The 27,012-nt window shown below is 32.9% G+C and overlaps 1 protein-coding gene across 6 annotated transcripts in view; it reads left to right on the plus strand.

Moving 5' to 3' along the window:
* IPO11 (importin 11) overlaps nucleotides 1-27,012 on the plus strand; it is a 191,012-nt gene that overhangs the window by 99,464 nt on the left and 64,536 nt on the right. For 5 of the 6 annotated variants that reach the window (XR_004233756.1, XM_003759391.4, XM_031965473.1 and 2 more), the window contains exons 25-26: nucleotides 7,763-7,858; nucleotides 11,559-11,672. Coding sequence is in view for 5 of the 6 variants with exons in the window: in XM_003759391.4 (XP_003759439.1) it covers nucleotides 7,763-7,858; nucleotides 11,559-11,672 (210 nt within the window). In the remaining variant the exon portion in view is untranslated. Of the gene's footprint in view, nucleotides 1-7,762; nucleotides 7,859-11,558; nucleotides 11,673-20,033; nucleotides 20,155-27,012 lie in introns of all 6 variants that reach the window. The other variant, XM_031965480.1, reaches the window with a different exon arrangement.

Consider the following 27,012-nt stretch of genomic DNA (forward strand, 5'->3'; position numbering starts at 1 on the left):
GTTTAAATTAGTTCTCAGCTGAGAAAGAAGTATATATTAACATCTATTCAGTTTGCAATTAGAGAAAATAGTATGCGTAAATATTGTAAGTAACTAACTTTAAAGTATTATGGTTCTATTAAAAAATTTTTTTCCTACTGTCTTTTGTAGAAGTCAGAAGTTCCTATTAGTAATTAAATTATTTTTACTTTATTCTCTTGACAATTTATATTAAATAAAATATCTAATGTTTCCAAAACCATGTATGTGGGTTAGGTTTGTTTTTATTAAAATAAGATTTGAATGATTAGATTTGACTACGTTTCCTTATCTGTAAAATGAGCTGGGGAAGGAAATGGTAAATCATTGCAGTATTTTTGCCAAATGGAATAAAAAATTATATTCATATATTCAAAAAAATATTCAGTGGAGGGGGCTTTGACATTGTGAATAGCTTTTTTTTTTTTTTTTTTTTTGAAATGAATTGTCATTTAGTTGTCTAGTCTTAGAGTTCTTATGTTTCAAGTTGAAAACCTGCTCATACATGGGAGCATAATCTGAACTGAATGTAGGATTCTGTATTTTTGACAAAGGAAAAATAGAATGCGCTGGTACAATAGTAGAACTAGGTGTAATATCCAATAAGCCCTTCAAAAAGATAGGAAAAAGTAAATAGTATACAATGACATTAATAAATTAAGGGATATCAGAAATGAAAAAAAAAGTTATTCTGTCATTTGATCATTGACAGAATTATTTAAGAAAACTATCCTAGTGATAAGCTGGAATTTAAAGGCAGACTTCAGTGGTTATATAAATAATGAAGTATATAAATATAAAAATATACTTTTGAAGAGTTTGAGTCATGTTAGATGAGAGATTGAGAATATAGCTGTAAAGTTTAGTGGTTAAAAGAAAAAATTGAAAGATAAGATGTGTTGAAGCATATTTCTAGCAATAAATAGAAAGGAAGATTTAAGATACAAGAAGATAATTGATTGAAAGAAGAAGGGAGTAAGCCTTGGAATGGAAGAAAGGAGCACTTCCTCCTAAGACAAGAGATAAAAAAGGAACAATGAAGATAAAGAAAATTTAGGGGAAAAGCAGAGAAGAGATAATTTAGTGACTGAATATACCATTATATTCCATGAGCTTTCTGTAAAGTTTATTCATTTTGAATAGCAAAACATAGTTAAATTTATTTTTTAAAAAATACCTACACCCAGATGGTAACTGTAAATTAAAAAAAAAATCACTTTTAGATATATGATGGATGAGCAGGCTGCAACACATTGCAAATGAAGTATTTTGTTACAGGACAAATACTGAAAAGGTATGGTCAGAAAAAAGATGGTCGCATAGTTAGAATAAGTTATGACTGATATTTTGCTGATATCTGTGCTATCAATAGAGGTGGCTAGTAAGCGTAATAGATAGAGCTTGAACCTGGAGTCAGCTAGATCTTAGTTTAATTCCAGCCATCAATACTAGCTTTGTGATGCCACTTAAGCTCTGCCTCAGTTTTCTTCAACTTCAACATATAAGAAAGTGTATGATAATATTATCTACTATCTTGAAGGGTTATTGTGAGGATCAAATGTATTAATATTTGTAAAAGTACTTAGCATAGTGCATGGAACATAGTAGACTTTATATAAATGTTACTCCGCTTCCCTCCTTCTACTGTCCATGTTCCATTGATATCCAGACTTGTCAAAGGAATGAAAGACAGACCTTGACTGACTTATTTGAGTATCCCTTTTTAGAAGATTTATGGGAGGCCTTACCAAGAGTTGGCTTGGTCTGGGCAATCATGAATATGTAGTGAGTTGATTGTAATTAGGGATACCCATTTTGGTAAGTATTGTTAACATTCCTATTGGAGTATATTACACAACTCTCAGGATTGACTCTTAAATTATTTCTGCCAATTTGGTTAATCCTACTTCTTTATATAGGGTTTTTCAGACCTAGAATTCTATTTCTTTAGTCCTTTAAATCTCAGTTTATTGTGAGGTCTTGATGTTTAAATACACAATCTAATGTTCATAGTTTTTCAAATACAATTTAAGAAGAAATGTACATTCTGAAGGTATGTGCGTGTGTGTGTTGTGTATGTGTAAAGTTGTTTTTTTTTTTTTTAATACTTTGAATTTGTCCTTATATGTGACCTTAGGGTCACATATTTTGCTATTCTTTCTCTGTTAGTATTTTTGAAAAGCTGTATTGTCTGCACATCTTTGACCATGTTTCTCATCTGCTCAAAAATTTCAAGGGGCACCGTATTGTCTTTTGGATTGGAAAAAAAATAATTCCTATGTTATTTAAAGCCTTTCATAATTTGGCTTTAGCTTATGTTTCTAGACTTATGAAAATAATTCTCCATCTTGTATTCTTTCTTCTAGCCAAACTCATTTACTACTTAACATTCCAATTCAGATTTCCCATTCCTGTATGTTTCTGCTCAGGTAGTTCCCATGCCTGTGCTCTCACCTGCACCTCTCATCAAACTTGGCATAAGAGCTGCCTTCTACATGGAGCCGCCTTTCCTAAAGCCACTTATGCCTTCCCCAAATTACTTTGTATTTATTCTACTTTTATATTTACTTTGTGTACATTTTGCATCTACTGAAAGGCAACATATGTTATTTGCCAACAGAATATAAACTCTTGAGGACAAGAGCTATTTAATTTTTAACTTTTTATCCTTTGTGTCTAGTAAAATGTCTGTGACAGAATAAGCCCTTAATAAAATGTTTGATGATTTAATTGACTGATGTGCCTATATGTTCTGATTATCAATATTCTAACTTTTTCCCTCAATCACATATCTGTAAGTGCTTACTGTTCTATAGGTGCTGGGAAGACAGATAAAAGGAATGAAATAATATTTCTACTAGAAAGAAGCTTAAATTCTGATGGGGGTTCCATTCATATGTTACACTTAATATACATTCAAATGTTACATAATATAGCATCGATATTATTATCAGTAAAATGTTTATAAAAGTAGTGCATTATTTATTATATTTTTAAATACCTTTTTATTTTTCCAAATACATGCAAAGATAGTTTTCAGTATTTACCTTTTCAAAACCGTGTCCCACAGTTTTTCTTCTTCCCCAACCCTTCCCATGGACAGCAAACAAGTTAAACAGGTGCAATTCTTCTAAACATTTTCATATTTCTAATGTTTCAGAAGAAAAATCAGATATAAAGGTAAAAGAAAAAAACAATTCAAGCAGGCAACCAAACAATAACAAAAGTGAAAATACTAGGCCTCCATCCACATTCAGTCTCTATAATTCTCTCTGTGGATATGGATGGTTCTTCCATCCCAAGTCTGTTACAATTGGCCTAAATACCTCATTGCTGAAAGAGCCAAGTCCATCAGAGTTGATCATCACGTAATCTTGTTGTTGCTGTATATAATGTTCTCTTCTGCTCACTATACTTATCAGCATTAGTTCATGCAGGCTTTTCTGAAGTTGACCTGCTTATTGTTTCTTACAGAACAGTAATATTCCATAATATTCATATACCAGAAATTGTCTACTCATTCCTAACTGATGGGCATCTGCTTAGTTTCCAGTTCCTTGCCACTACAAAAAGGGCTGCTACAAACATTTTTGCATATGGATCCTTTTCCCTTTTTTATAATCTCTTTCAGGCACAGAAGCAGTAGAGACTCAGTTCATGATTTAAAAAGTAAATTTTCTTATGTATATCAACAGATTTTATTCTAGAGTAATATCCTTTATTTTTATCAGGTCTTAAAGCACTTATATTTGAAAAGTTTGTTTTTTTAAAACTTTATTCATTAATAAGTAGAATTTAAAAACCAAGATCATAATGTGATTCTAGATTTTTTTAAAAACAAAAAATGAAATGGAATGTTCTTTTTCCTAAACCTTGCCTTTTTTAAACATGTACTTGAAGAGGGAATTAATGAAAAAGAAATAAAATGAAGGTGGCCTAGCTGTACCTGATCTAAAACTATATTATAAAGCAGCAGTCACCAAAGCCATTTAGTATTGGCTAAGAAATAGATTAGTTGATCAGTGGAATAGGTTAGGTTCACAAGACAAAATAATCAACTATAGCAATCTAGTATTTGACAAACCCAAAGATCCTAACTTTTGGAATAAGAATTCATTATTTGACAAAAACTTCTGGGAAAACTAGAAATTAGTATGGCAGAAATTAGGCATGGACCCACGCTTAACACCGTATACCGTATAAGATCAAAATGGGTCCATGATTTAGGCATAAAGAATGAGATTATAAATAAATTAGAGGAACATAGGATAGTTTACCTCTCAGACTTGTGGAGGAGGAAGAAATTTGTGACCAGAGATGAACTAGAGATCATTATTGATCACAAAATAGAAAATTTTGATTACAAAACTAATGCAAACAAGATTAGAAGGGAAGCAACAAACTGGAATAACATTTTCACAGTTCAAGGTTCTGTTAAAGGCCTCATTTCCAAAATATATAGAGAATTGACTCTTAATTTATAAGAAATCAAGCCATTCTCCAATTGATAAATGGTCAAAGGATATGAACAATTTTCAGATGATGAAATTGAAACTATTTCCACTCATATGAAAGTGTTCCAAATCACTATTGATCAGAGAAATGCAAATTAAGACAACTCTGAGATACCACTACATACCTGTCAGATTGGATAAATGTTGGAAGGGATGCTGGAAAACTGGGACACTGATGCATTGTTGGTGGAACTGTGAATGGATCCAACCATTCTGGAGAGCAATTTGGAACTATGCTCACAAAGTTATCAAACTGCATACCCTTTGATCCAGCAATGTTACTACTGGGCTTATACCCCAAAGAGATACTAAAAAAGGGAAAGGGACCTATATGTGCCAAAATGTTTGTGGCAGCCCTGTTTGTGGTGGCTAGAAGCTGGAAAATGAATGGATGCGCATCAACTGGAGAATGAATGGTTGGGTAAATTGTGGTATATGAATGTTATGGAATATTATTGTTCTGTAAGAAATGACCAGCAGGATAAATACAGAGAGGCTTGGAGAGACTTATATGAACTGATGCTAAGTGAAATGAGCAGGACCAGGAGATCATTATATATACCTCAACAATGATACGGTATGAGGATGTAATCTGATGGAAGTGGATTTCTTCGACAAAGAGAAGATCTAACTCAGCTTCAATTGATCAATGATGAATAGAAGCAGCTACACCCAGAAAAGGAACACTGGGAAATGAATGTAAATTGTTTGCATTTTTGTTTTTCTTCCTGGGTTATTTTTTACTTTCTGAATCCAATGCTTCCTGTGCAACAAGAGAACTGTTCAGTTCTGCACACATATATTGTATCTAGGATATACTGTGACATATTTAACATGTATAGAACTGCTTGCCATCTGGGGGAGAGGGTGGAGGGAGGAAGGGGAAAAGTCAAAACAGAAGTGAGTGCAAGGGATAATGTTGTAAAAAAAGTTACCCAGGCATGGATTCTGTCAATAAAAAGTTATAATTATTTAAAAAAATGTACTTGAGGGAAAATAAAACATAATTCTCGAGGGAAGGGAAAGTCTCTTCTTACAATTTGAGGAAATAAATGTAATATATAAAATTAGTTTTTATTTTTTTATACATGTAAGCTCATAAAAAAAAAAACTATCCTATTTTAAATGAATACTATATTGTTGAGTAAAGGGTAGTTTTCATTCTGTGAATTCCTCACAATAATGAAATTCTCCACTTCTGCCCTCATCCTAAATATAAGTTATTTTCAGTGTGTGATGTCCTTTTCTATTCCATCTTTGAAAAAAATTTTTAACTTAATTTCTTTAGCAATCATATATAGTTAGTCATTCTTTTTTTTCTTGACTTCACTTTGAACATTACATTTTTTGTATGTTTGTGAGTCTACATTCAGATTGTTTTTCTTTATGTTATAGGTTTGTTTTTAAAGTTTTCCTATAAACCAAATATTTTAAATTTCAGCATTTTGTTTTTAATTCACTAATGAAATTTGATTTTTATGCTTACCCAATAGTACTTAATCTCTTTTACAAATAAATAATCTGTGCCAAATCACTTCACAAATTTACATTTTTATATGTGATTTTTCATAAAATCTTAAGAGTTGAAAGGGATTTTACCTATCTACTTCCTTCTTATCCCCATAATCTTTTTCTATTGTACAGGGCAAAGGTGGTTCATTGCTTTTGAAGTATTTTTTAGATCTTATGAGCTACATCACAAATCATAGTCTTCCATTAATTAGACACATCTCTTTTGACCAGTAAAAAGAGAACAACATATTATGATGACCAATAGTTTTAGTGTTTATGAAGTGTAAAAAAAAGGATTAGTAGCAATTAACAGTTTTTTATTCTATAAATTTGTTCATTAAAATTTATTTGCATTATGTATTTTATTGTACTGCAGTTAGTCACCATATTTTACATTAATATAACTTCTCATAGTGTGAATTTGAATACATGCAACTACATAGAAATCATTAATCATACTAATTGGGATCTAGTATTGAAGTAAAATATTGAAGAAATTAAAGTCAGCAATTACTTTTATTTAAAATGTTTTTATTAGATATTTTTCCTGTTGTATAGGTATAGTTCAAGTAGATAGATATTACATTCTGCAGTGGGGAGCAGCTGTAAGTCTTTTTGAAGGCCAAATCAAGGCCAGGTCTCTTGGAGAACTTTAGGAGACTTGGCAAGGCCAGTTCTCTAACTAATAAATTATATCTGAGATCCTTTGGATTATTTACTGATAGTTGACTTGACCAAAGACAGGATACTTTCAAAAAAAAAAAAAAATGGATGGATCTTGACTAATAGAATAAGGAAACGTCATAATCTTAATTATACTTTTTGTGTTTTTGGCATTTGTATAATGTGTAACAAAGAAAAATATGATTTTGGTGGTGTATAAAATCTTAATTGTTATTGGTTCAAGATTTAAGCTTGAACTCGCTTGGCCCCTCTCATATTTATTTCACTCACTGCTTCATCCAGCACTAATGCCATTTGCTGGGATTATGCTTCTAATCAAAGATTATTTTTCAGTGTCTCTTTTAAGTGTGGCCAAAGAAGTGCCTAGCCCTCTGGTCAGTATATGGAGAATCAGAATTTACATATGGCCTGTGTATAACATAAAAGAATTTTTAGTCTCTGAGAATGTTGATTGCAGCATGCCATAGACTAAAGATAAATGAGCTCTTACACTCTTGTGGCAAGTGAATTAATAATATCATCTGATATTTATGAGAATGCGAGAAAAATTTAAAAAATTACCTAGTTTTCCTTACTTTGGCCCTTCCATTTTCAAAATGTGATATAACATTGTTTCTAGGTGTAGATGAACAGAATTCTTTATTAGAAGGGGATATGTTCTAAAGCACTTGGAATTTAATGTTTATCATTTAGGTTGATGTAATTTAGTTCATGGTTTGAAATGCTTAGAAAGGCTTAAGTTTTCTGTTATATTTAGTTCTATATTGACAATTTGAGGTTTTAATGAATGTACATAGTATTATTATATTTCTGATTATTTTAAATGATAGATCTAGTATAAATACCAGGTTTATAGAAACTTCTTCTCACACAGCTTTGTGACATTTTATTGTACTTATTTAGACATTTAATTAGTACAATAGAAATGCTACTTGTATCTTTAATATTATTTTATTTATTGTATGATATCTAATCTTTTACATGAGACATTGAATTTTTTCATTGACTCTTCAATTTACATTCTTATTTTTCAGGTAGTGGAAAATGTTCTTAAAGTGAATCCAACTTTAGGACCTCAAATGTTTCAGCCTATTTTACCATGTGTGTTCAGGGGGATTATAGATGGAGAGGTAAGACTTTCTTTAAGTTAGTTTTGAATTCTCAGGGTTATCTTAAAACAGAAGCTTTTTAAGAGTAGGTGGAAGGATCAAGATGAAAAGCCAAAGTACAGTTGCCTAGGACAATGTTGTCAAATACAATTAGAAACAGGAGTTGTACATAAGAATTCTTGAGGGCCTTTCATTGACTTTAAAAACCACATTAATATTATTTTATGGCCTTTTTTTTTTTTTTTAACTGTTGCTAGATATTTCACAATTACATTTGAATCTGGTAAAGGCCTTTCTCTAGTTTTAAGGGCTACATGTTATCATTTACATTATTGTATTCATTATGCATATTATGCTCTTAGTTCTCCTTACTTTGTTCTTTATCAATTTTTGTCAATCTTTTAGTAGAAGACAGAGCAACCTCGCTAAATGTAAACAATTCAGTTTTGGAAACCTAAATAGTATGCAATTAAAGTTTTTACCATTATGTACCACAGGTGAGGAAGGGGAATAGGTATTAGACTAATGATTTCATTAGTGTAGGAAACTACCTTTACCAGCAAAGATTGCTACCTTCTCTTCAAATCCAAGAAGTTCTAGAGAGATTCCTAGAGCATTGAGAATTAAATGACACTCATGATCACACATCCTGCATATGTCAGAGGCAGGACTTGGACCCAGGACTTTGAGGCCAACTTTAGTGTATTTTGCTTCTCTACAAATGGTAATCTGTTGACAAGAAAAAGACAAAAAAATGCTTATTGAATAGTTGAAATGTATCAAGATTGCTCATAATCACCAAAAAAATATTAATTGCTGGTATTCCCATTGGTAGTATTCGTCCAATGACTAATGAGGTAACATGTAACGAGGAGAACTTAATCACCTGCATATTAATATGTTTGATATATATGAAATCACAAGATAAATACAAGTCTCAATTGAAAAGGAAGACTTCTACACATTTCTTTAGAGAGATCAATAAAGGAGTTGACAAAGCTGATTTTTCTAATGAGAATAAAGGAAGTGAGAAACATTATTTCATTTGATGCTTAGTCATGTTATCTTTCCTTGTTTAAATAAGACCTTCATAAGCATAATTTCAGAATGTGCACCAACATTTATTGTGAATTAAGTGAAGAATTCCCATGAAGAACTTGATATCTTCCAAGTTGTATTTTAATAATTTCTGAAATCATTGTAAAAATTGAGATATGAGAAGATGTTGAAAACTTTTTTGGAAAATGTGGGTTAGAATTAAAAAAAATGAAAAGGTCAAAAGTTTATATACTGACTTGCTATTATTTTCAATATTAATTCAAAAGTGATTTGAAAGATATTAGCTTTGACAGGAATCAAACAGCATCACAAAAAAGTGAAATTGATTGTCTCTTAACAGATAGAAAGCAACTGGTTAATCATTAATCATTTTACAAATCTGCGCCTTTGTCCAATCTGTAGATCTTTTACTTGATTAGGATTGTATGGGGGAGTGAAAAAGGATTGGATTTGGAATTAGAAACAGTTTATACTCTGAAACTTTCTTCTGATGCTCACTAGCAAGGTAATTAACCTGAGTGTTTCCTTATCTGTAAAATATGCATAATAGTGGTAGTATTCACCTTTCCAGGGATGTTAGGAAAATTCTGTACATCAACGTATGTAAAGGACTTTCTGAACTTTAAAATTACCATGTAAAGGTCAGTTATTGTTATTATCATTAATACTCATTACTCAAATGAATTTGTAATTTCATTGAATCCTTTATATTTGTATGTAACCCCTGGTTATGTAGATGTATAAAATAGATTTACAAATCAAACATTTACTGATTAAAAAGTCATAAAGAAATTTATTTTCAAATATTTCTTTGGTATACATATGATTTTACTCCTTATTACAGATGAAAGTAAAATTTCATATTGAGATGGGTATGTTTGTTTCTTTTTTCATAAAAAATTAAATCTTTGTGGAATATTTGATACTTTTTGCTGTTGCAAAATTTTTCACGACCTCCACATTCAGTTTTGTGTCTTTATATGGGATCACAACCTACAGTTTAAGAAGCTTTTTTGTAGAATACAATTGCTTATACAGTATATTGTAGCAGAAAAAAATAGACATTTGACAAAAAAAAAAAGATTTAAGAGGACATAATTTTGGAGTAAGATCTAGCAAAATCTGATAGTACAGGATTTGTTTATAGATGTGAACTGGAAGGAAGGGTAAAAAATAGACAAAATAGAATGCATCCTCGGGCATTTTTCTAATGTTCTGTTCTTGTTAGCAGTTAACAGAGTCTACCAATATTTGAAAGCTTTTATAAATGTCTCCTTGTGATGGTTTTGGATTTTAAGAAAGCTTTTGAGCTCTGTTCATCCAAATATAGTTTTGAAGGATCTAATTGGATAAATTGTTTCCCATGTGTAAAACAAAATTTTACTAAACTCTGTTGTGACGGATACCACTATAGAGATAACCTGTGACCCACCCTGTGTATGTATGATAGTATCTCTGTGGTATTGGTGGTTTGCCTACAGTCCAAACAAAGTATTCTTTATTGATGGTTCATCAATAGTTCATCAAAGTCTTGATAACATTATACCTTTATATCGAGCATTGGAAACACTACCATATCTTTATAGTGAAGTTTTTTTGTTGTGTGAGAGATTGTTTCTCAGTTCACTTTAGGAAAACAAAGTGATTAAATGAAAAAAATGAATCTTTGTCTAGTTTGACAACAGCTAGCCTAGCACTATTAGTTAGATTCTTGAAATGGAGTGTGAGCTGGCCCATAATTATATTGTAAGATTAGATAGTCATGGAGTGTATTGGTGAGGAGAGTGAGCTGGCCCATAATTATATCATAAGATTAGATAGTCATAGAGTGTATTGGTAATTGTTTAGTGCTGTTCATGATTTCAAAGTCTTCATGGCCACTAAACGTCATGTCTTTATATCTATTAATTTTCCTATTGATTCTAGAAGGATAGAATTAGGGGAATTAAAGTTAAAAATAACTCTGAGAACAGTGATAGCCATATGAAAGTTGCATATAATAAATTGCCTGAAAGACAGCTCAAGACAGCTCATAAAGTGATTTGATCATATAACAAGGACATGATCACAGACAATATGAGTAATATTACTCAAATGCTAAACTTTAATAAAAAGAAACTACATCATCATCAGCCAGTTGAGTTGATTTTTTAGGGAGAATCTATGAGAAAATAGTCATAAGAATTAAACAAGATTAGAAAGTAAAGAAGGTTATGCTTTGCTGTAGTTGAAAGTACTCTTACTAATAAGAACTACAGATTCATCAAAGTACCAAGTCTGTTAAGGCTTGAATTTTATGAAATAATGAGACTTATGAGACTTTTTTATGTGGACAAGAACTAAAACCTCTCCAGAAAGCCATGTTATTCTGAAACAGAGAATATTGAAATAAGTGCCATTTCAATTTTTGGAACTTGTAATATCTTGGAGCCACCAAATTTCTGGGATTAGTTATTTTTCTGAAACATTGCTACTTTGTTATAATTATGTGTGATAAATAATGTCACAAAGGACATGTTTGCTATTGATAATCTGAAAAGTAGAAGTACTGAAATTTAAAAATATTAAGCAATTCTGGGCACCTATGGATTTTTCAGATCTAAAAAAATTGTATTTGAACCTTTAAGACAATATTTATTAATGCTTTCTTTTAATTTCACAGAGATATCCTGTGGTGATGTCTGCTTATCTTGGAATTATGGGCCGAGTTCTGTTGCAAAATACTAGTTTCTTTTCTTCACTTCTAAATCAGATGGCACATAAGTATAACCAGGAGGTAAGAATCAGTTGCTTTTATTTTAATTTAAACATTAAATGGAACTCATATTTTCATAAAGTTCTAAAATCTCTCACTCTCATATTCTAATAAACAAGAGCAAGGTTATTGATGAAAATAATATATAAACCTTTGAAGTTAATTGAATTCTTGCGTCTACTGCTGATAAGGAATTGAATTATAGCCATAGGACAACAGGGCTCATTTATGTGTTTGGAAAGTCAGGAAGACCTGTTTAGGTCATTTGGAGCAAATCATTTAACTTCTAGGTTTTTTGTAAAATGTTGTTTTTGAACTTGGCCTCTAAAGTCTGTCTTCCAGCTATAAATCTAGGATAGTATGAGTTGTTCTGCATATACTTACTTTGAATTTATCGATTTTGATGAGGTCCTGGGTAACTTTGTGGGATTGGCAGAGAAGGCCTGAAGTACTGATAAGATTAAAATACTCCCTGAGGCAGGCACTGATGGGGATCAGCTCAGCTTTACAATCTCACCCCTTTGGAGGTCTTGGGAAGTCCTAACTTATGGTAACCAATCAGAAAGCCAAGTTATGATGTCAGATCTCCAAAGTTAAATTTCCCCTATTAATCCGTCTGTGTCTTACACCCTCTTTCCTCAATCTCTTTTGGGATTAGCCGGCCATGGAGTCCTGAATCATGGTATTTTTCTTCTTTTTATTTCTAATTAACTCTTTTAGGAAGCTATACTCTTCTGTGGATATGTAGCCTGCCAATCAGTGGCATACTCTTACCTTGAGACATATATATTATTCCATATTTCTCCTGGATAATTGTGAGTTCCACTGGGGAACTTGTCTTTTCCCTTGTTAATAATTAATAAAGTCCTTTTCCCTGCTAATTATGTGCCCTTTCACTTCTATTTCATATTTAACCACTCCTAGTGTCAATTTTACCTCTTCATTTTGTCTGTAACCTCTTCTTGTAAATAAAGGTACCTTTTGGCAAAGAAAAATGCCATTGTGAATTCTTTACATGTGCTGTGCACTTTGTACCTCGTATTCAACCTCATTATATTGATGGAAATTGAAAGTTCTGAACCTCATATGAAGATTGTAAAGAGTTTATGGCTCTGCCTCCATTCCACAAATCAGAGGAGAGACATAATTGAAGAATTTGTAGTGATGAATATCGAAAACTTGAGTCATTCAGTAAAATTATATTTCACTTGATGAGATTTTAGATGATGAGTTTATCCTAGAGGAGAAATCTAATCTAAAATAAACAGAGCTCTGATGGAAAGCTATCTAGCTTTCATCCTAATTTTGTCTTTACTTGAGTGACAAGTCAGTTAACCTCTTCTGGCTTCCATCTCTTGGTGTATAAACGGAAAACATTGATCTAGATGACCTGTAAAATTCCTTCTAGCACAAATACTTTTAGATTCTAGTTATAATCTATATTTTACATATTCTATGAGCTGGACTTTCTTGACTTTTCTATCTAGATGTGTTCTCTGAATCCCCACTTTTTCTGGTCAATTGCTATAACTTTGTTTTAGAATTATTTTTGTACCTGTCTTTCTTATTCCTTCCCCACTCGACCTTCTTAAACTCTTAAGAACTGTTATTCTTTGTTGTTCCTAGAAGACTGCTTTGCTCATATTAAATGCTTATAATTCACTTTATTTTGTTTAATATTTTCCCCCAGTTATATTCAAAACAAATTTGTTTTTAAATTTTTTGAGTTCAGATTCTCTTTCTTATTCCTAGCCACAATTAAGAAACCACATGTGAAGTTAGGCAGAATATTAACATAAAACATTAGTTGTGAAAGAAAACATCCCATCCTAATGAAAATAACCCTCAAGAAAAATTAAGCTTAAAAAAGGAGAGAGGGGGGAATGCTTCAGTCTGTATTCAGACACAATCATTTCCTTCGCTGAGTATGGATAGGATTGTTCATCATAAATCCTTCAGAGTAGTCATAGATATTATGCTGCTGAGATTAGCAAAGTCATTTACAGCTAGTCATCCCAATATTGCTATTACTTTTGTATATAGTACATTTCACTTTGAATTCAGGGAAGACTTTCCAGGTATCTTTTTTTTTTTTTTTTCTCTGAGAAGCATCTAGCTCCTCATTTCCCATAGAACAACAATATTCTATCACAAATACATATGTTGAGCCTTTCCCCAGCTGATGGGCATCCCCTTAGTTAACTTTTTTTTGGGGGGAGGGAGGGAGCTGAGAAGAGTGCTATTAAGAGTTGCTATTTTTTTGTTCACTTGAATCATTTTCCTTTTTTTTTTCTTCTTTTTTCTTTTTTTTAGCATCTCTTTTGGTATTCATGCCTGGTAGTGGTGGTGTTAGGTCAAAGGATATCATGAATTTATAGCCCTTTGGGCACAGATCATATCTTTTAATCATTTGTCAATTGGGGCATGTCAATTATTATTATTAGTTTTTTTATTTGGCTCAATTCCATCTATCCTATGCTAAATGAGGCCTTATCAGAGAGACTTCAAAATTCTTTTTACAATTACAGTTGCTAACTGTATTTACCTCCATTCTCTCTTTCACCTTCTTCCCCCTTAAAAATGTTTTGATATTGACCATTTCTTCTGTTAATATGCCTTCTCTTATCACCTTTCCTTCCTTATTATATCCCATTTCTCTTCTGTTTTCCTTTAGAGTAAGGTAGATTTCTATGCCAATATTGAGTGTCTATAGCATTTCCTCTTTGAGCCAATTCTGATGACATTAAAGTTCATTCACTCTCCCTTTCTTTTCCTTCTTCCTCTCCACTATAAAAGTTTTTGCTTCCCTCTTTTTTATGACAGATGATTAAAACCATATCATTCTTCCTTTCCCTTTCTCTAAGTACATTCCTTTCTCGCCCCTTAATCGTATCTTTTTTAGCTATTATCCCTTCATATTCAATTTAAACCTGTGCCTTCTGTCTATATATACTCTTTTTAATTGCCATAATAAGAAAGTTCTAATGAGTTACAAGTACATTCTCCCATGTAGGAATATAAACAGATAAACCTTATTAAAAGTTTCTTATATCACTTTATTGAATACTTTCTTATGCTTTTCTTGAATCCTGTATTTGAAAATCAAATTTTCCATTCAGCTCTGGTCTTTTCATCTAGAATGCTTGAAAATCCTCTATTTCATTGTATGACCAACTTTTCCTCTAAAAGATAATACTCAATTTTTCTGGGTAAGTGATTCTTGGTCGTAATTCTAGCTCTTTTGCTGTCTTGAATTATCGTATCCCAAGCTCTTCGTTAGAAGCTACTAAACTTTGTATTGTCCTGTCTGTGACTCTACTTGACTTGAATTGTTTCTTTCTGGATGCTTGGAGTTTTTTCTCGTTGATCTGGAAATTCTGAAACTTGGCTATAATATTCCTGGAATATTTTCATTTTAGGATCTCTTTCAGGAGATGATTGATGGATTGCTTCAATTTCTATTTTCTTTTCTGGTTCTAGAATATCAGGATAGTTTTCCTTGATAATTTTTTGAAAGGTGATGTTCTGGCTCTTTTTTTAATCATGATTTTCAGGTAGACCAATAATTTTTAAATTGTATCTCCTGAATTTGTTTTACAGTGAGATATTTGAAACATTTTTCTATTTCTTCATTTTTTTGCTTTTGCTTTATTGTATCTGTAATTTTCATAAAGTCATTAACTTCTATTTGCTCAGTTCTATTTAAATTTTTTTTTTCCTGAAGCAATGGGGGGTAAGTGACTTGGCCAGGGTCACACAGGTAGGAAGTATTTAGTGTCTGAGGCCCAATTTGAATTGAGGTCCTCATGACTTCAGGGCTGGTGCTCTATCCATTTTACCACCCAATTGCCCCTCAATTCTGTTTTTTAAAGAATTATTTGAGTTTTTATATTTCCTTTCCCAATTGGCCAATTTTGCTTTTTAAAGCATTCTTCTCTCATTTGCTTTTTGTATTTCCTTTTTGTGCACCTCTTTCAATCCTTTTCCTAATTTTTCCTTTATGTTTCTTACTTGATTTTCAAAATCCCTTTTGAGATCTTCCTTGGCCTGAGATCTTCCTTGGCCTGAGCTCAATTTATTTTTCTGGGAGGCTTTGGCAGTAGGAGCTTTAACTTTGTTATTATCTCCTTATTATCTCCTGAGTGTGTGTTTTGATCTTCTTTCTCCCATAATAACTTTCAGTGGTCAGAAAACTTTTCTGTTTTCTGCTCATTTTCCTAGCCTATTACTTGGCTTTTAATTCTTTCTTAAAGTAGGGCTCTGTTTCTAGGGTGAAGGGTGTACTCTGTCCCAAGCTCCAGGGATTTTGTACAGCTGTTTTCAGAGATCCTTCTAGGGACCTGACCACAAGCCCTTTTTTTTCTGCCCTGGAGCTGTTAGGAGTGTCCCTGATCCACTGTAGCTATAAGCTAAAAGCCACAGAGTCTTGCTTGGCTGACAAGGAGCAGGGCCAGCCCTGGGACTGCACACTGGACTCCAACCCTGATGCCACAGATCTTCTTTGCTAACCTTCCAAGACCTCCCTGGTGTCTCTGGGCTGAGCGATCCAGAAGTCTCCAGCACTGCTGCTGATGTTGGTGTCCAGGATAGGGCTGGAGCTGAGGTTGGGGCCAAGATGTGGGGCTAGGATTCAGACTGTGCTGGGATTGTGCTCTGGGCTCAGGTTCCACAGGTCTTTTCTGCTGACCTTCCAAATCCTCCTTGGGGCTGGGGCTGTCCTGTAGTGGCCTGTATTGGGATTGCATGCTGAATTCCCACTCTGGTGTCACAGACCTTTTCTGCTGATCTTCTAAGTTGCCTTCAACTGGAAAATGTTCTATTCTGTCTGGGCGTTCTGATGCTCTCAAGTCATTATGTAAAATAATCTGGAGTGGTTTGGGAGAGAGGTTGGACAAGTACCTGCCTGTACCATGCCAACTTGGCTCTGCGCCTCTTAAAATCCTTAAGTGTTTTTAAAAACTTTTTTTACTTAAGAGTGAGATTTTTTTTTTCTGTTTAGCTGAGGTCTTACATATTGTACCATTATCTAAAAGTTGCTTTTAGTCTATGTTTACGTTGTCTGCAATTCAAGCGATTATATTGGTTTAATACATTTGTTGTGATTAGTCATCAAGTCTTTTGCAGATTTCACACACACACACACACACACACACACACACACACACACTCCACTCTACTCCTTCACAAATTTACACTATTCTACCACTCCCCATACCTGAAATCTACTCCCTGTATATCTTTGCTTCTTACAAATTCCATTTTTCCTTCAGCACATGGATGATTTCCTGATGCCCATCCTTGTAAATATTTTGTATTTAGAGTGTGTATGTCCATGTTCGCAGGTATGTGTGATGGTGGGAAGGGTTGGTAGGTGGAGAGCCAGTTTCAGAACCAAAAAGATCTTGGTTCCATTCTTCTTTTGACATATATTTACCTTGTGATTTTGGGCTAGTCCCATGGATTTTCGTGCTTTAACCAAACAGAGATGGTACTAGTGAACACCACTAGGTGATGTTTCTTCACCTGAGAATTCCCTTTAATAATGAACTTCCGTGTTTAATCTCTGTCCCTATGCCCTGTTTATATACTTCTTGTTTCTCCTGAAAGAATGTGAGCTCCATAATAGCAACAACTGTTTTATTTTTATGCTTGGTTTCTCAACAGTGCACATGGATTAGTCCTACATTATAGGTGTTTGGTGATTGGTTCTGTTATTATATTATTATTTTTATTTTTACATATTTTTAAATAACAGTATAAAATGTAAGCAGCAACTAGTTTTTCTTAAGCATTTTTTAAATAGCAAAGAAATATCTTTATTGCAAAAAAATGTATAATTGTTTTCAGTAAAATATCAAACTCATGACTTGGTATTTGGTTATGCTTCAATCATTCCAAAGCATTTGATAATTTCAGATTATTGAGGATAAGACAAGGTGTAGGATGTCAACATCCTACTTTTCTTTAATGTATAATACATTTGGTCCAGGTAAATTTATCTTGAAGAAGGTTTCACTTTTTCCATTGACTCTCATATGAGAAGTAAAAATCATTGTATTTCTCACTGACAATAAGTTTTCTAGGCAGTAAATTTCCAAAATAAATATTAAAATGCCAGAGATGTGTTTTTAATATTGCAACAACAAAAAAATTGAAAACTGAGTATATTAAAATAATACTTTGTGTGTGTGTGTATACACACACACACACACATATATTCTGTTCATGTATAGATACTTTCTGTGTGTGTGTATATGTATATATATATATATGTATGTATGTGTGTATGTATATATATATGTATGTGTATATATATATGCATCAGTGAAAAATAATATAAAGCATAATGTTTCACACTGAATCTGAGTAAATAAATAATATCATTTAAACAAAGTTGCATTTGTATTTGCTTTGAGTGTATGACATTCTTTGGATTGGATTCTTAATATGAATAAGGCAGTTTCTATCCCAATTGAACTTATGATTTTACTGGAGAGACAGAATATGTATTTATTTGTTAGTATAATAAGCAAAGTAGCATATATATGTGTATGCATAATATGTATGGTTTCATGTAGTCATGGATGTTTCCTGTTGCTTGGTACTATACCTGGCACTTGGTAGATCTTTAATAAATGTTTATTCACTGTTTTAAAGTAATGCCATAAGGTGTCCCATAAATAAAAGTCCCAAAGTCCACCTGCTGATGTTAGTTATGTTATCTTCTTGCTTCCTCTATAAAATTGGTAGTTCTCTTTACAAAGAAGAAAAGTATTCTTTCCCTACAAGTTTTAAATGATCAAAATGCTTCTAAATTTGCATTCTAGCTAATTTTTGCATTTATTTTGAACATTTCATGGGATAAGATCTTATTGAAAAAAATACTGATCTTGGTTTCAGTTTAATTCTTGGCTCACTCAATTATTAGTAGCATGGCAATGAACCTCTTTGGGCCTCAGTTTATCCATCTTTAAAATGGGGTGACAGTAATACTTGTATCACCTATCTGACAGGAATATAAGCACATAAATTAAGTAGTCAAGAGTCCAATGGACATTGCAGAGAATGGAAGTTCATCCTGTTTCTGTAGATAAGATGTATCTTGTTAGTAGATTTTTTTTGTCGGACTATTATCTGCATAGCCTAATTCCTTTTAAAAACTTGAGTGTTGGATTTATATCTCATAAAGATGTTTTGTTGAAAGTAATAATATACTTATTCTTGGAATTTTTGATATTTAATTGAGAAATACACAGTAAGAAATATTGAATACTAAGTATTCTTAGAAGTTGGCAACATATGAGAGCACTGAATTTTTAAATTCACTTGGAATTGAGGTTGTTTTGAAGTTGCTTTAAAAATCTATCTTGTTAATTAATTAATAAATCCTTTAAATTGAAGATCCTATTTAAGTAAATTTTTCATATATTTAAAACATTTACCACATTCAGATTATGCCAGAATTGGCCTTCTCTCTAAGGCATATATGAATCTTAAGATTCCCATATTTCTTTAATATTACAAACACTTTGTTGGATATTGAAAAAAGGTCTTAATTTCCGATATTTATTTTATCTCCTTTTTGTAATTTTTAATTATTTGTAATATAAAAATATTATTTGGGTATTTCCTAAAATTTTAAGTATTTCAACTCTAAGATTACATGCCGAAATTAGATAATTATTGTTAAATTTATCCCCTGATATTAACTGGGCCTTAGAATAACACTATAAGCAATAGTGCAGGTCGTTATTGATTAATTTGCATCTTGGATAATTGATTCAACTTCTTTTCATTAAACTTTGTTTCAAATGCATTTATTATACTATTAACAAAATAGTATTATTTGGCTGTGTTTATCAATCATCCCTGTATTTTGGTATAACGTTATATATGGATGTTAATAAACATCTCCTAAGAGGAGAAAGAGGTGCTCTATAATGTTTTTTTCAAATCTTATTTCATAGACTGTACTGTGGGTAAGGCATTGCTAAAAACTGTCGGCATTTTATTTTTTATTTTTTGTTCTTATAAAATAATGGCAGTCATTTAAAAATTTATTGGCTTTGATAAATTACCCATATTTAGGGTCAAATTCTGTTTTTTTCTAAAACTTATAATTTCCCTAATAATGTGTGTGTATAAGCTAGTTTGCTTAAATTAAATCATTGTCACGTTATAGACTAATTCCCTGATTTTCTAGGATCAATGGCAATGCTAAGAAGAGCTTAATTTTAAGAGATTAAACGTGTGAGGTCATTTGCAATTCTTAATGGAAATTAAAAATTGGAAAGTTCATTATAGTTCATACATTATTCAGGAAAGTAAAATCATCAGAAAAATTTTTATAGATTGCTAATGGGTGTTTTTTTTTTTTTTTAGGATCACATGTATAAATTGACCTGGAAGGGACCTAAGAGGCCATTTAGTCCAAATCACTCATTTTATATATGAGGATAGTGAAGGCCAAGGATAAGAAGGGTGACCAAAGGTCTCACTTGTAGTAAGCATCAGAAATCAGTTTTGAACCAAGGTTTTCTCACAGTAGAACCAAGGTCCTACCCAGGCTCCTTGGAGGAAATGTTTCCAGTTTTTTTTTTTTTTTTAAAAGGGTTTTCCCCCCTCACCTCCTACTAGAGCAATGATTATAATTTCTTCTATCAATCTTACAAATCATTTAGGATTTTATTTTTATATCATAGCTTTGAATCAGAAAGGGCCAGAAAGGGCACCTTGCCTCTCATATAACAGAAGAGAGTCCAGTGAGGGTAAGTAGGTTCTCTTTGTCACAGAGGAGTAAATAGGATGCTTTTTAAAATTTAATTTAAAAAAAATTAACTGAAATCTACTTGTTCTTCCTCCTCCCTCTCATTCCCCTTGGAATAGGAAAAACAAATTCCCTCATTGCCTCTATTCAGAAAATAATGAGTCTCATTCTTACCCTGAAGCTGTCACCTCTCTGCTAGGAGGTAACTAACTAGACTGTGTCCTCATCAGATCTCTTGAATTATGAATGATTATTATATTGATGAAACTCTTTAACAGTTTTCAAAGTCTTTATAATGTGGCTATTATTTCATCAAGTTTTTTTTCCCCTACTTCTCCTCATTTCAATCTTCATCAGTTTATGATTTATCACAATTTAAAAGAGTTCTGTCATGCAAGCCCAAATTTATTTTTGAATTAAGGAGGAAAAATTGGCCCACTGTTTCATATAGTTTCTTAAGACAGGAGAATAACAGTTTTTTTAGATGAATAGTAGAGAATTGACATGTTACTTATTTTCCAACCTATGGACTTCCTATTAGATGTCATAACTCGTTAATAGTTTGTGGATAATAAATACTTTGCAATATTAACAAGACTTTCTCTAGATTTTAAATTGAAAAAAACAAAACAAAAAAGTATTTACTTTAGGAGAATAGATTTTTGTCTCAAAAGTTCTTGCTTATTCCTCCTCCATTTTTGCATGTTAGCCATTTTTAGCTCAGTGTGAGAAATAGCCTCAAATTTAAACTGATTATTTTTCCCTCCTTTCTTCCAAAATTCCATATTCCTTTTTAAGCTTCTATAGTATTTGTCATTATTTTGTCTTTTTTCCCCTAACCCTTCACATACTTTTAATTCAGTCAGCTGATAAATCTTACTGTTCTTAACTTTACAACAACTCATGTGACTCCTCTTTTCTTATAAATCTACTACCTTAGTTTAATTCCTGATTGTCTCATGCTTAGGTGATTGATCTCTCTTCCTCAGCTTTCTTACTACTCCAGGTCATTCTATATTTCTCCTACAGTAAATTTTCTTATGCTCAGATCTAACTATATGACTCTCCTAGTCATCAGACTCCATTGACTTCCTCTTGCCTCAAGTATAAAATGCAAACCCTTGTCTTTAGCTTTTAAAAACGTATACAGTCTGGCCTCAACCTACCTTTCCAGTCTCATTAAACATTTACTCCTCTTCCCACACTCTATACACCCAAACTAACCTTTTCTGTTTCTCTATTGGGACATTCAGTCTTTCCATCTCTTAAGTCTTTTCTCTGACTCTCCCTTTTGCCTAAAATGTTCCTACTGCTTACCTCTGCTTTATAGAGTTGCTCTTTTGAGATGACAGTTCAAGCACCATGTTGTTTGTTGTCAGAGTCCTGTAGATATGAGTTCATACTGGCCTCAATCAGAGTAGCTATTGTGAGTCCCTGGGCAAATTACATAGCCCCTATCTCCTTAACTGCAAAATGAGGAAGACACGTTCATATGAAAATTTGCAGAACAAATATAAAATTTATATTGATACATGTTTACTTACATATACATATACATATATATTCATGCTACATATTCACACACAGATAGACTTATCTCCCCCGTAATAGAAAGAGATGTAAATGGATTTGTTTCATTCTTTGTTCTTTTATCCCCAGCACCTAAAATAATTGCTTAGAGAATAGCTGCTTAATAAGTTAATTGTTTGATGTATTCCATTTGTTGCAGTAGAAATTCTGTCTTATTGCTACCAGCAGATTTCATATCAAAGAATTCTGAAAGGAAATGACTTCCTTTTATCTATGTAATGATGCTGCAGTAGATCCTTCAGGTTGGGATATATATATATATAATAGAATAACTTCTGAGAGTTAGGGACATTTATATTTTCTTCCTAATGCTTTAATAGTGCAATAAATAAATGATTTAGAGGGAAATTTTATATACATTGTTTATGAATCATGTGCTTAAATACACATGTACAATATTTAATTCATTTTAAATCTTATGTCTTGAGCATTGGTTTTGTGCCATTCTATGACTGGGCTTTTGACCTTATAAGTCTGTTTCCTGCTTTCTTTTGGGGGTTTGAGTGATATATTATTCCAGAATCTCAGTGACAGCTCAGGCTGGGGAATTTCGAGCTTCCCAAAGATGTCTAATCCATGAAAAAATCTGATCACTGCCCTGAGTTTTACAGGTTCCTCATCTAGTTTGGATAATATGCCTGTGGTCTGATTCTTGGTTGGAAGTACTCAGCTACTCTTAGTCAGCTGGGAAGCTCTGCAAGTACAGAATGATCAAAGTATTGGCTCTCCTTCTGTCTAGAATTCCTGCCTTGTTATTCCTCTGCAGATTTCAGCCAGTGCTGGACATAGGAACTAAGAGGTATATTTCAATTTGCATTCATAATTCATCAGTTCTCTTTCTGGAGGTGGATAGCATTTCTCTTCATTGGTTTTTTGGAATTACCTTGGTTCATTGTCTCGACAAAGTGGCTAAGTCTTCCTTAATTCATTTTTACAGTGGAGTGACATTTTCAGTGGAATAATATGGAATTCAATTCTGAGAATGGAAGGTCCGATACCAGGGGTTTTGAGCATTGAGTGTGTGGTAAAAACATTTTAAGTACATTGTGTATAGACTACTTTTTTCAGGAAATTTGATGGTAAAAGTGGGAAGAAAAAGGTAGCATTTATCCTTTTCATAGCTTTTTGGATGATCTCATAAGTTTTAATTTCATGTTAGCAAATTTCAGCTAGGCCCTCGCCGTAGAAGGCAGTCCTTTCATTCCAAAATAACTTATATCAGGTCTTGTTCTCCACTAAAGGTATTCCAAAACTTTCTTCTTCAAGTCTTATGTCTTCCTTGGCCTAAATCATTTGCTCTCACCTCTTATAATAACAAATAAACTGAAGCTTTTGATTAAAATATATTGTTTTCTCTTTCTCTTCATTTTGGAACCCCTTGGTAACTTCCCCAACTATATCCTCCTTTCCCATCCCAATAAAGTGATTTTTACCTAATCTCTCTATATGTTTTCTTGTTTCCACCCCCCTTTTCTCTTCACAAGATTACAACCTGTGTATTCCCCTCTCCTATCCCTATTTACAAGTTCTTTCTCCAAAGTTTTACAAAAAGCTCTCAGGATTTGCTTTCTCTACTTCTTTAACTTCTCACCTTTTATAGTCTGGCTTTTGAACATTTGAGAACAAATCAGCAATTTCTTTCTTCTTTCTTTTTCTTTCACCTTCCTCCCTTCCTCTTTCCCTCCCTCACTCCTTCTCTCTTCCTTTCCCTCTCTTTTTCCCTACCTCCTTTCCTCATTCTCTTCCTAACTCCCTCTCTCTCTCCCCCTCCCTCCTGCCTTCTTCCTTTCCTTCCTTCTCCCTCCTTTCCTTCCTTCCCTCCTCCCTCTCTCATCCTTCCCACCTTTCTCTCCTCTCTTCTTCCCTTCTTCCTTTCCTCCCTTCCTTTTCTTCTTCCTTCTCTTTTGTGGGATATATGCTTAGCAGTGGTTAGATCAAAAAGTATGCTTGGTTTTAGAATTTGTTTTGGCATAGTTTCAAATTGCTCTATAGATAGAATGGTTGAATTCATTCATAATTCCACCAACAACATACTAATATCTCATATTTCCCACATTCCCTCCAACATTTGTCATTTTCCTTTTCTATTCTGTTAGCCAATCTAATAGGTATGAGGTAGTACCTCAGAATTGTTTATTTACATTTCTTCATTAAATAGTGAATTAGAGTATGCTTTTATATGGTTATAAATAGCTTGATTATTTCATCTGAAAACTGTTCATTTCTTTTGATCATTTATCAGTTGAGCAATAGCCTTTTTTTTATAAATTTAACTCAGTTAATTATATATTTGAGAAATGAGACTTTTATCAGAGAAACTTGCTTCAAAATTCTTTTCACAATTACTATTGCTAACTGTGTTTTCTCCCATTCTCTTCTCTTTCTCCTTTCATCCTGTCCCTCCTCATAAAAAGTATTTGTTCTGACTACTCCCTCATCCAATATGCTTTTCCTTCTATCACCTTCCCCACTCCTGGTATCTTCTTCCTTCTACTTTTCTCTAAAGTAAGATAGATTTTTATACCCAATTGTGTGTGTATGTTATTCCCTTTTTGAGCCAATTCTTATAAGAGTAAAATTCACTCATTTGCCCTTCTTACCTCTCACTGTAAAAGCTTTTTCTTATCTTTTTTATGGTAGATAATTTACTCCATTCCATCTTTTTTTTTTCCTCTCACCCCTTAATCTTATTTTTTTAAAGATATTATTCCTTGTTATTCATCTCTCATCTGTGCCTTCTGTATATACTCTGTCCTTATTGCTGTACTAATGAGAAAGTTACAAGAATCATCCTCCTCTGTAGGTATATACACAGATTAACCTTGTTAAGTACCTTATGATTTCCTTTTCCTGATGACTATCTTAAGCTTCATCTATATTTGAAAATTAATTTTATACTCAAATCTGTTTTTTTTTAATTCATCATAAATGCTTGAAAGTCATCTATTTCATTGAATGTCCATTTTCCCCCATGAAGTATTATACTTTTTTGTTGGATAGGTGATTTTTGGTTATAATCCTAGTTCCTTTGTTTTCTAGAATATCATATTCCAAGTCCTTTAATATAAAACCTGCTGAATCTTGTGTATTCTCAACTCTGATTCTACCACACTTGAATTGTTTCTTTATAGATGATTGCAATATTTTCTCCTTGATACAAGAATTCTGGGATTTGGCTATAATATATTCCTGGGAGTTTTCATCTTGTCTTTCAGAAAGTGATTGGTGGGTTCTTTCAATTTCTGTTTTAACCATCTGCTTCTAGGATAGTTTTTCTTGTAATTTAATGAAAGATTATGTCTAAACTCTCTTCATGCTTTTCAGGCAGTCCAGTAATTTAAAAATTATCTGTACTGGATTATCTTTCCTGGTCACTTGTTTTTCCAATGAGATATTTCACATGGTTTTCTATTTTTTCAGTTCTTTTGGTTTTGTTTTGTTGTTTCTGGCTTTTCTACATTTTTTCCATTTGGCTAATTTTGCTTTTTAAGGCATTCTCCTCATTGACTTTTTGCACTTCCTTTTGCATCACTCTCATTTCTCTTCCTAGTTTTTTTGTTTGTTTGTTTGTTTTGTTTTTTTTGTTTTGTTTGTTTTTCTTGTACCTCTCATTTGATTTTCAGAATCCCTTTTGAACTCTTCCATGGCCTGAGACCAATTCTTATTTTTCTTGGAGGTTTTGGATGTAGGAGCTTTGACTTTTTTCTCTTCTTCTGGTATGTGTTTTGTTCTTCCTTATGACCATAATAATTTTCTCTGGTCAGAATATTTTTCTATTGTCTGCTCATTTTCCCATCCTATTATTTGACTTTTAACTCTTTGTTAAAATAAGGCTTTCTTTCCAGGATGAAGGTTGCAATGTTCCAAACTTCAGAGATTTTGTGCAGCTATTTTCAGACATACTTTAAGGGGCCTGTAAGATTTCAGATCTTCCAGGGAGAAGCCTGTTTACTGTTCTCCTGGCCTGTGCTCTGGTCTGTGATCTTTTCTTTTTTTTTTTTTTTTCATAGTGTTTCTTTCTTTCTTTTTTTAAATAATTTTTTATTGACAGTACATATGCATGGGTAATTTTTTACAACATTATCCCTTGCACGCATTTCTGTTCTGATTTTTCCCTTCCCTCCCTCCACCCACTCCCCTAAATGGCAGGCAGTCTTATACATGTTAAATATGTTACAGTATATCCCAGATACAATATATGTGTGCAGAACCGAACAGTTCTCTTATTGCACAGAAAGAATTTGATTCAGAAGGTAATAATAACCTGGGAAGAAAAACAAAAATGCAGACAGGTTACACTCATTTCCCAGGGTTCCTTATCTGGGTGTAGCTGATTCTGTCCATCATTGATCAAGTGGAACTGAATTAGATCTTCTCTTTGCTGAAGATATGTGATCTTTTCTGCACTGGAATTCTGAGGAAAGGTCTAGTATATTAGTACTCCTCTTCTTCCTGGAACTGTGAGCCTCAATGCTAGCAAAAAGATCTCCTTCTGACTAGTTGTTCCCATATAGTCTATTGGCTGAGAGCTAGCTCCAGAAGTAGCTGCCACCACTGCTGCTGATTGATTCAATGGCTCTCAAAGCCCTCTCACCTTAGTAGACAACCTTTCCTGCCAATCTTCTAAGTCATCTTTGGTGTGTGAAAACACTACTGCTGCCACTGCTTCAGAGGGTCCCAAAGGAGTTGTCTTAGTTTGGTGGAGCCCAGTACCTTTCTGGCACAGCCTATTCCAGGACTGAATTTCATTCCTATCCTGGTGCAATAAACGTTTTCTGTCTCTCTTTTTGTGAGTACTGATGCTCTAAAATTTGTTTGGAGTCATTATTTAAAGGTATTTGGAAGGGTTTGGGAGAGGGCTTGGGCACTGCCCTGCTTTTACCCCACCATCTAGATCAGTGATTTTTTTAATGAAAAATTCTGATGGTCTTAATCCTTTTTTCACTTAGCTGCTGCACTTGACACTGTTGATCACCCTCTTCTGTACATACTCTCTTTTCTCTG

The sequence above is a fragment of the Sarcophilus harrisii genome, chromosome 1 (genome assembly GCF_902635505.1).
Source record: "Sarcophilus harrisii chromosome 1, mSarHar1.11, whole genome shotgun sequence".
In the NCBI taxonomy this organism is placed as follows: domain Eukaryota; kingdom Metazoa; phylum Chordata; class Mammalia; order Dasyuromorphia; family Dasyuridae; genus Sarcophilus; species Sarcophilus harrisii.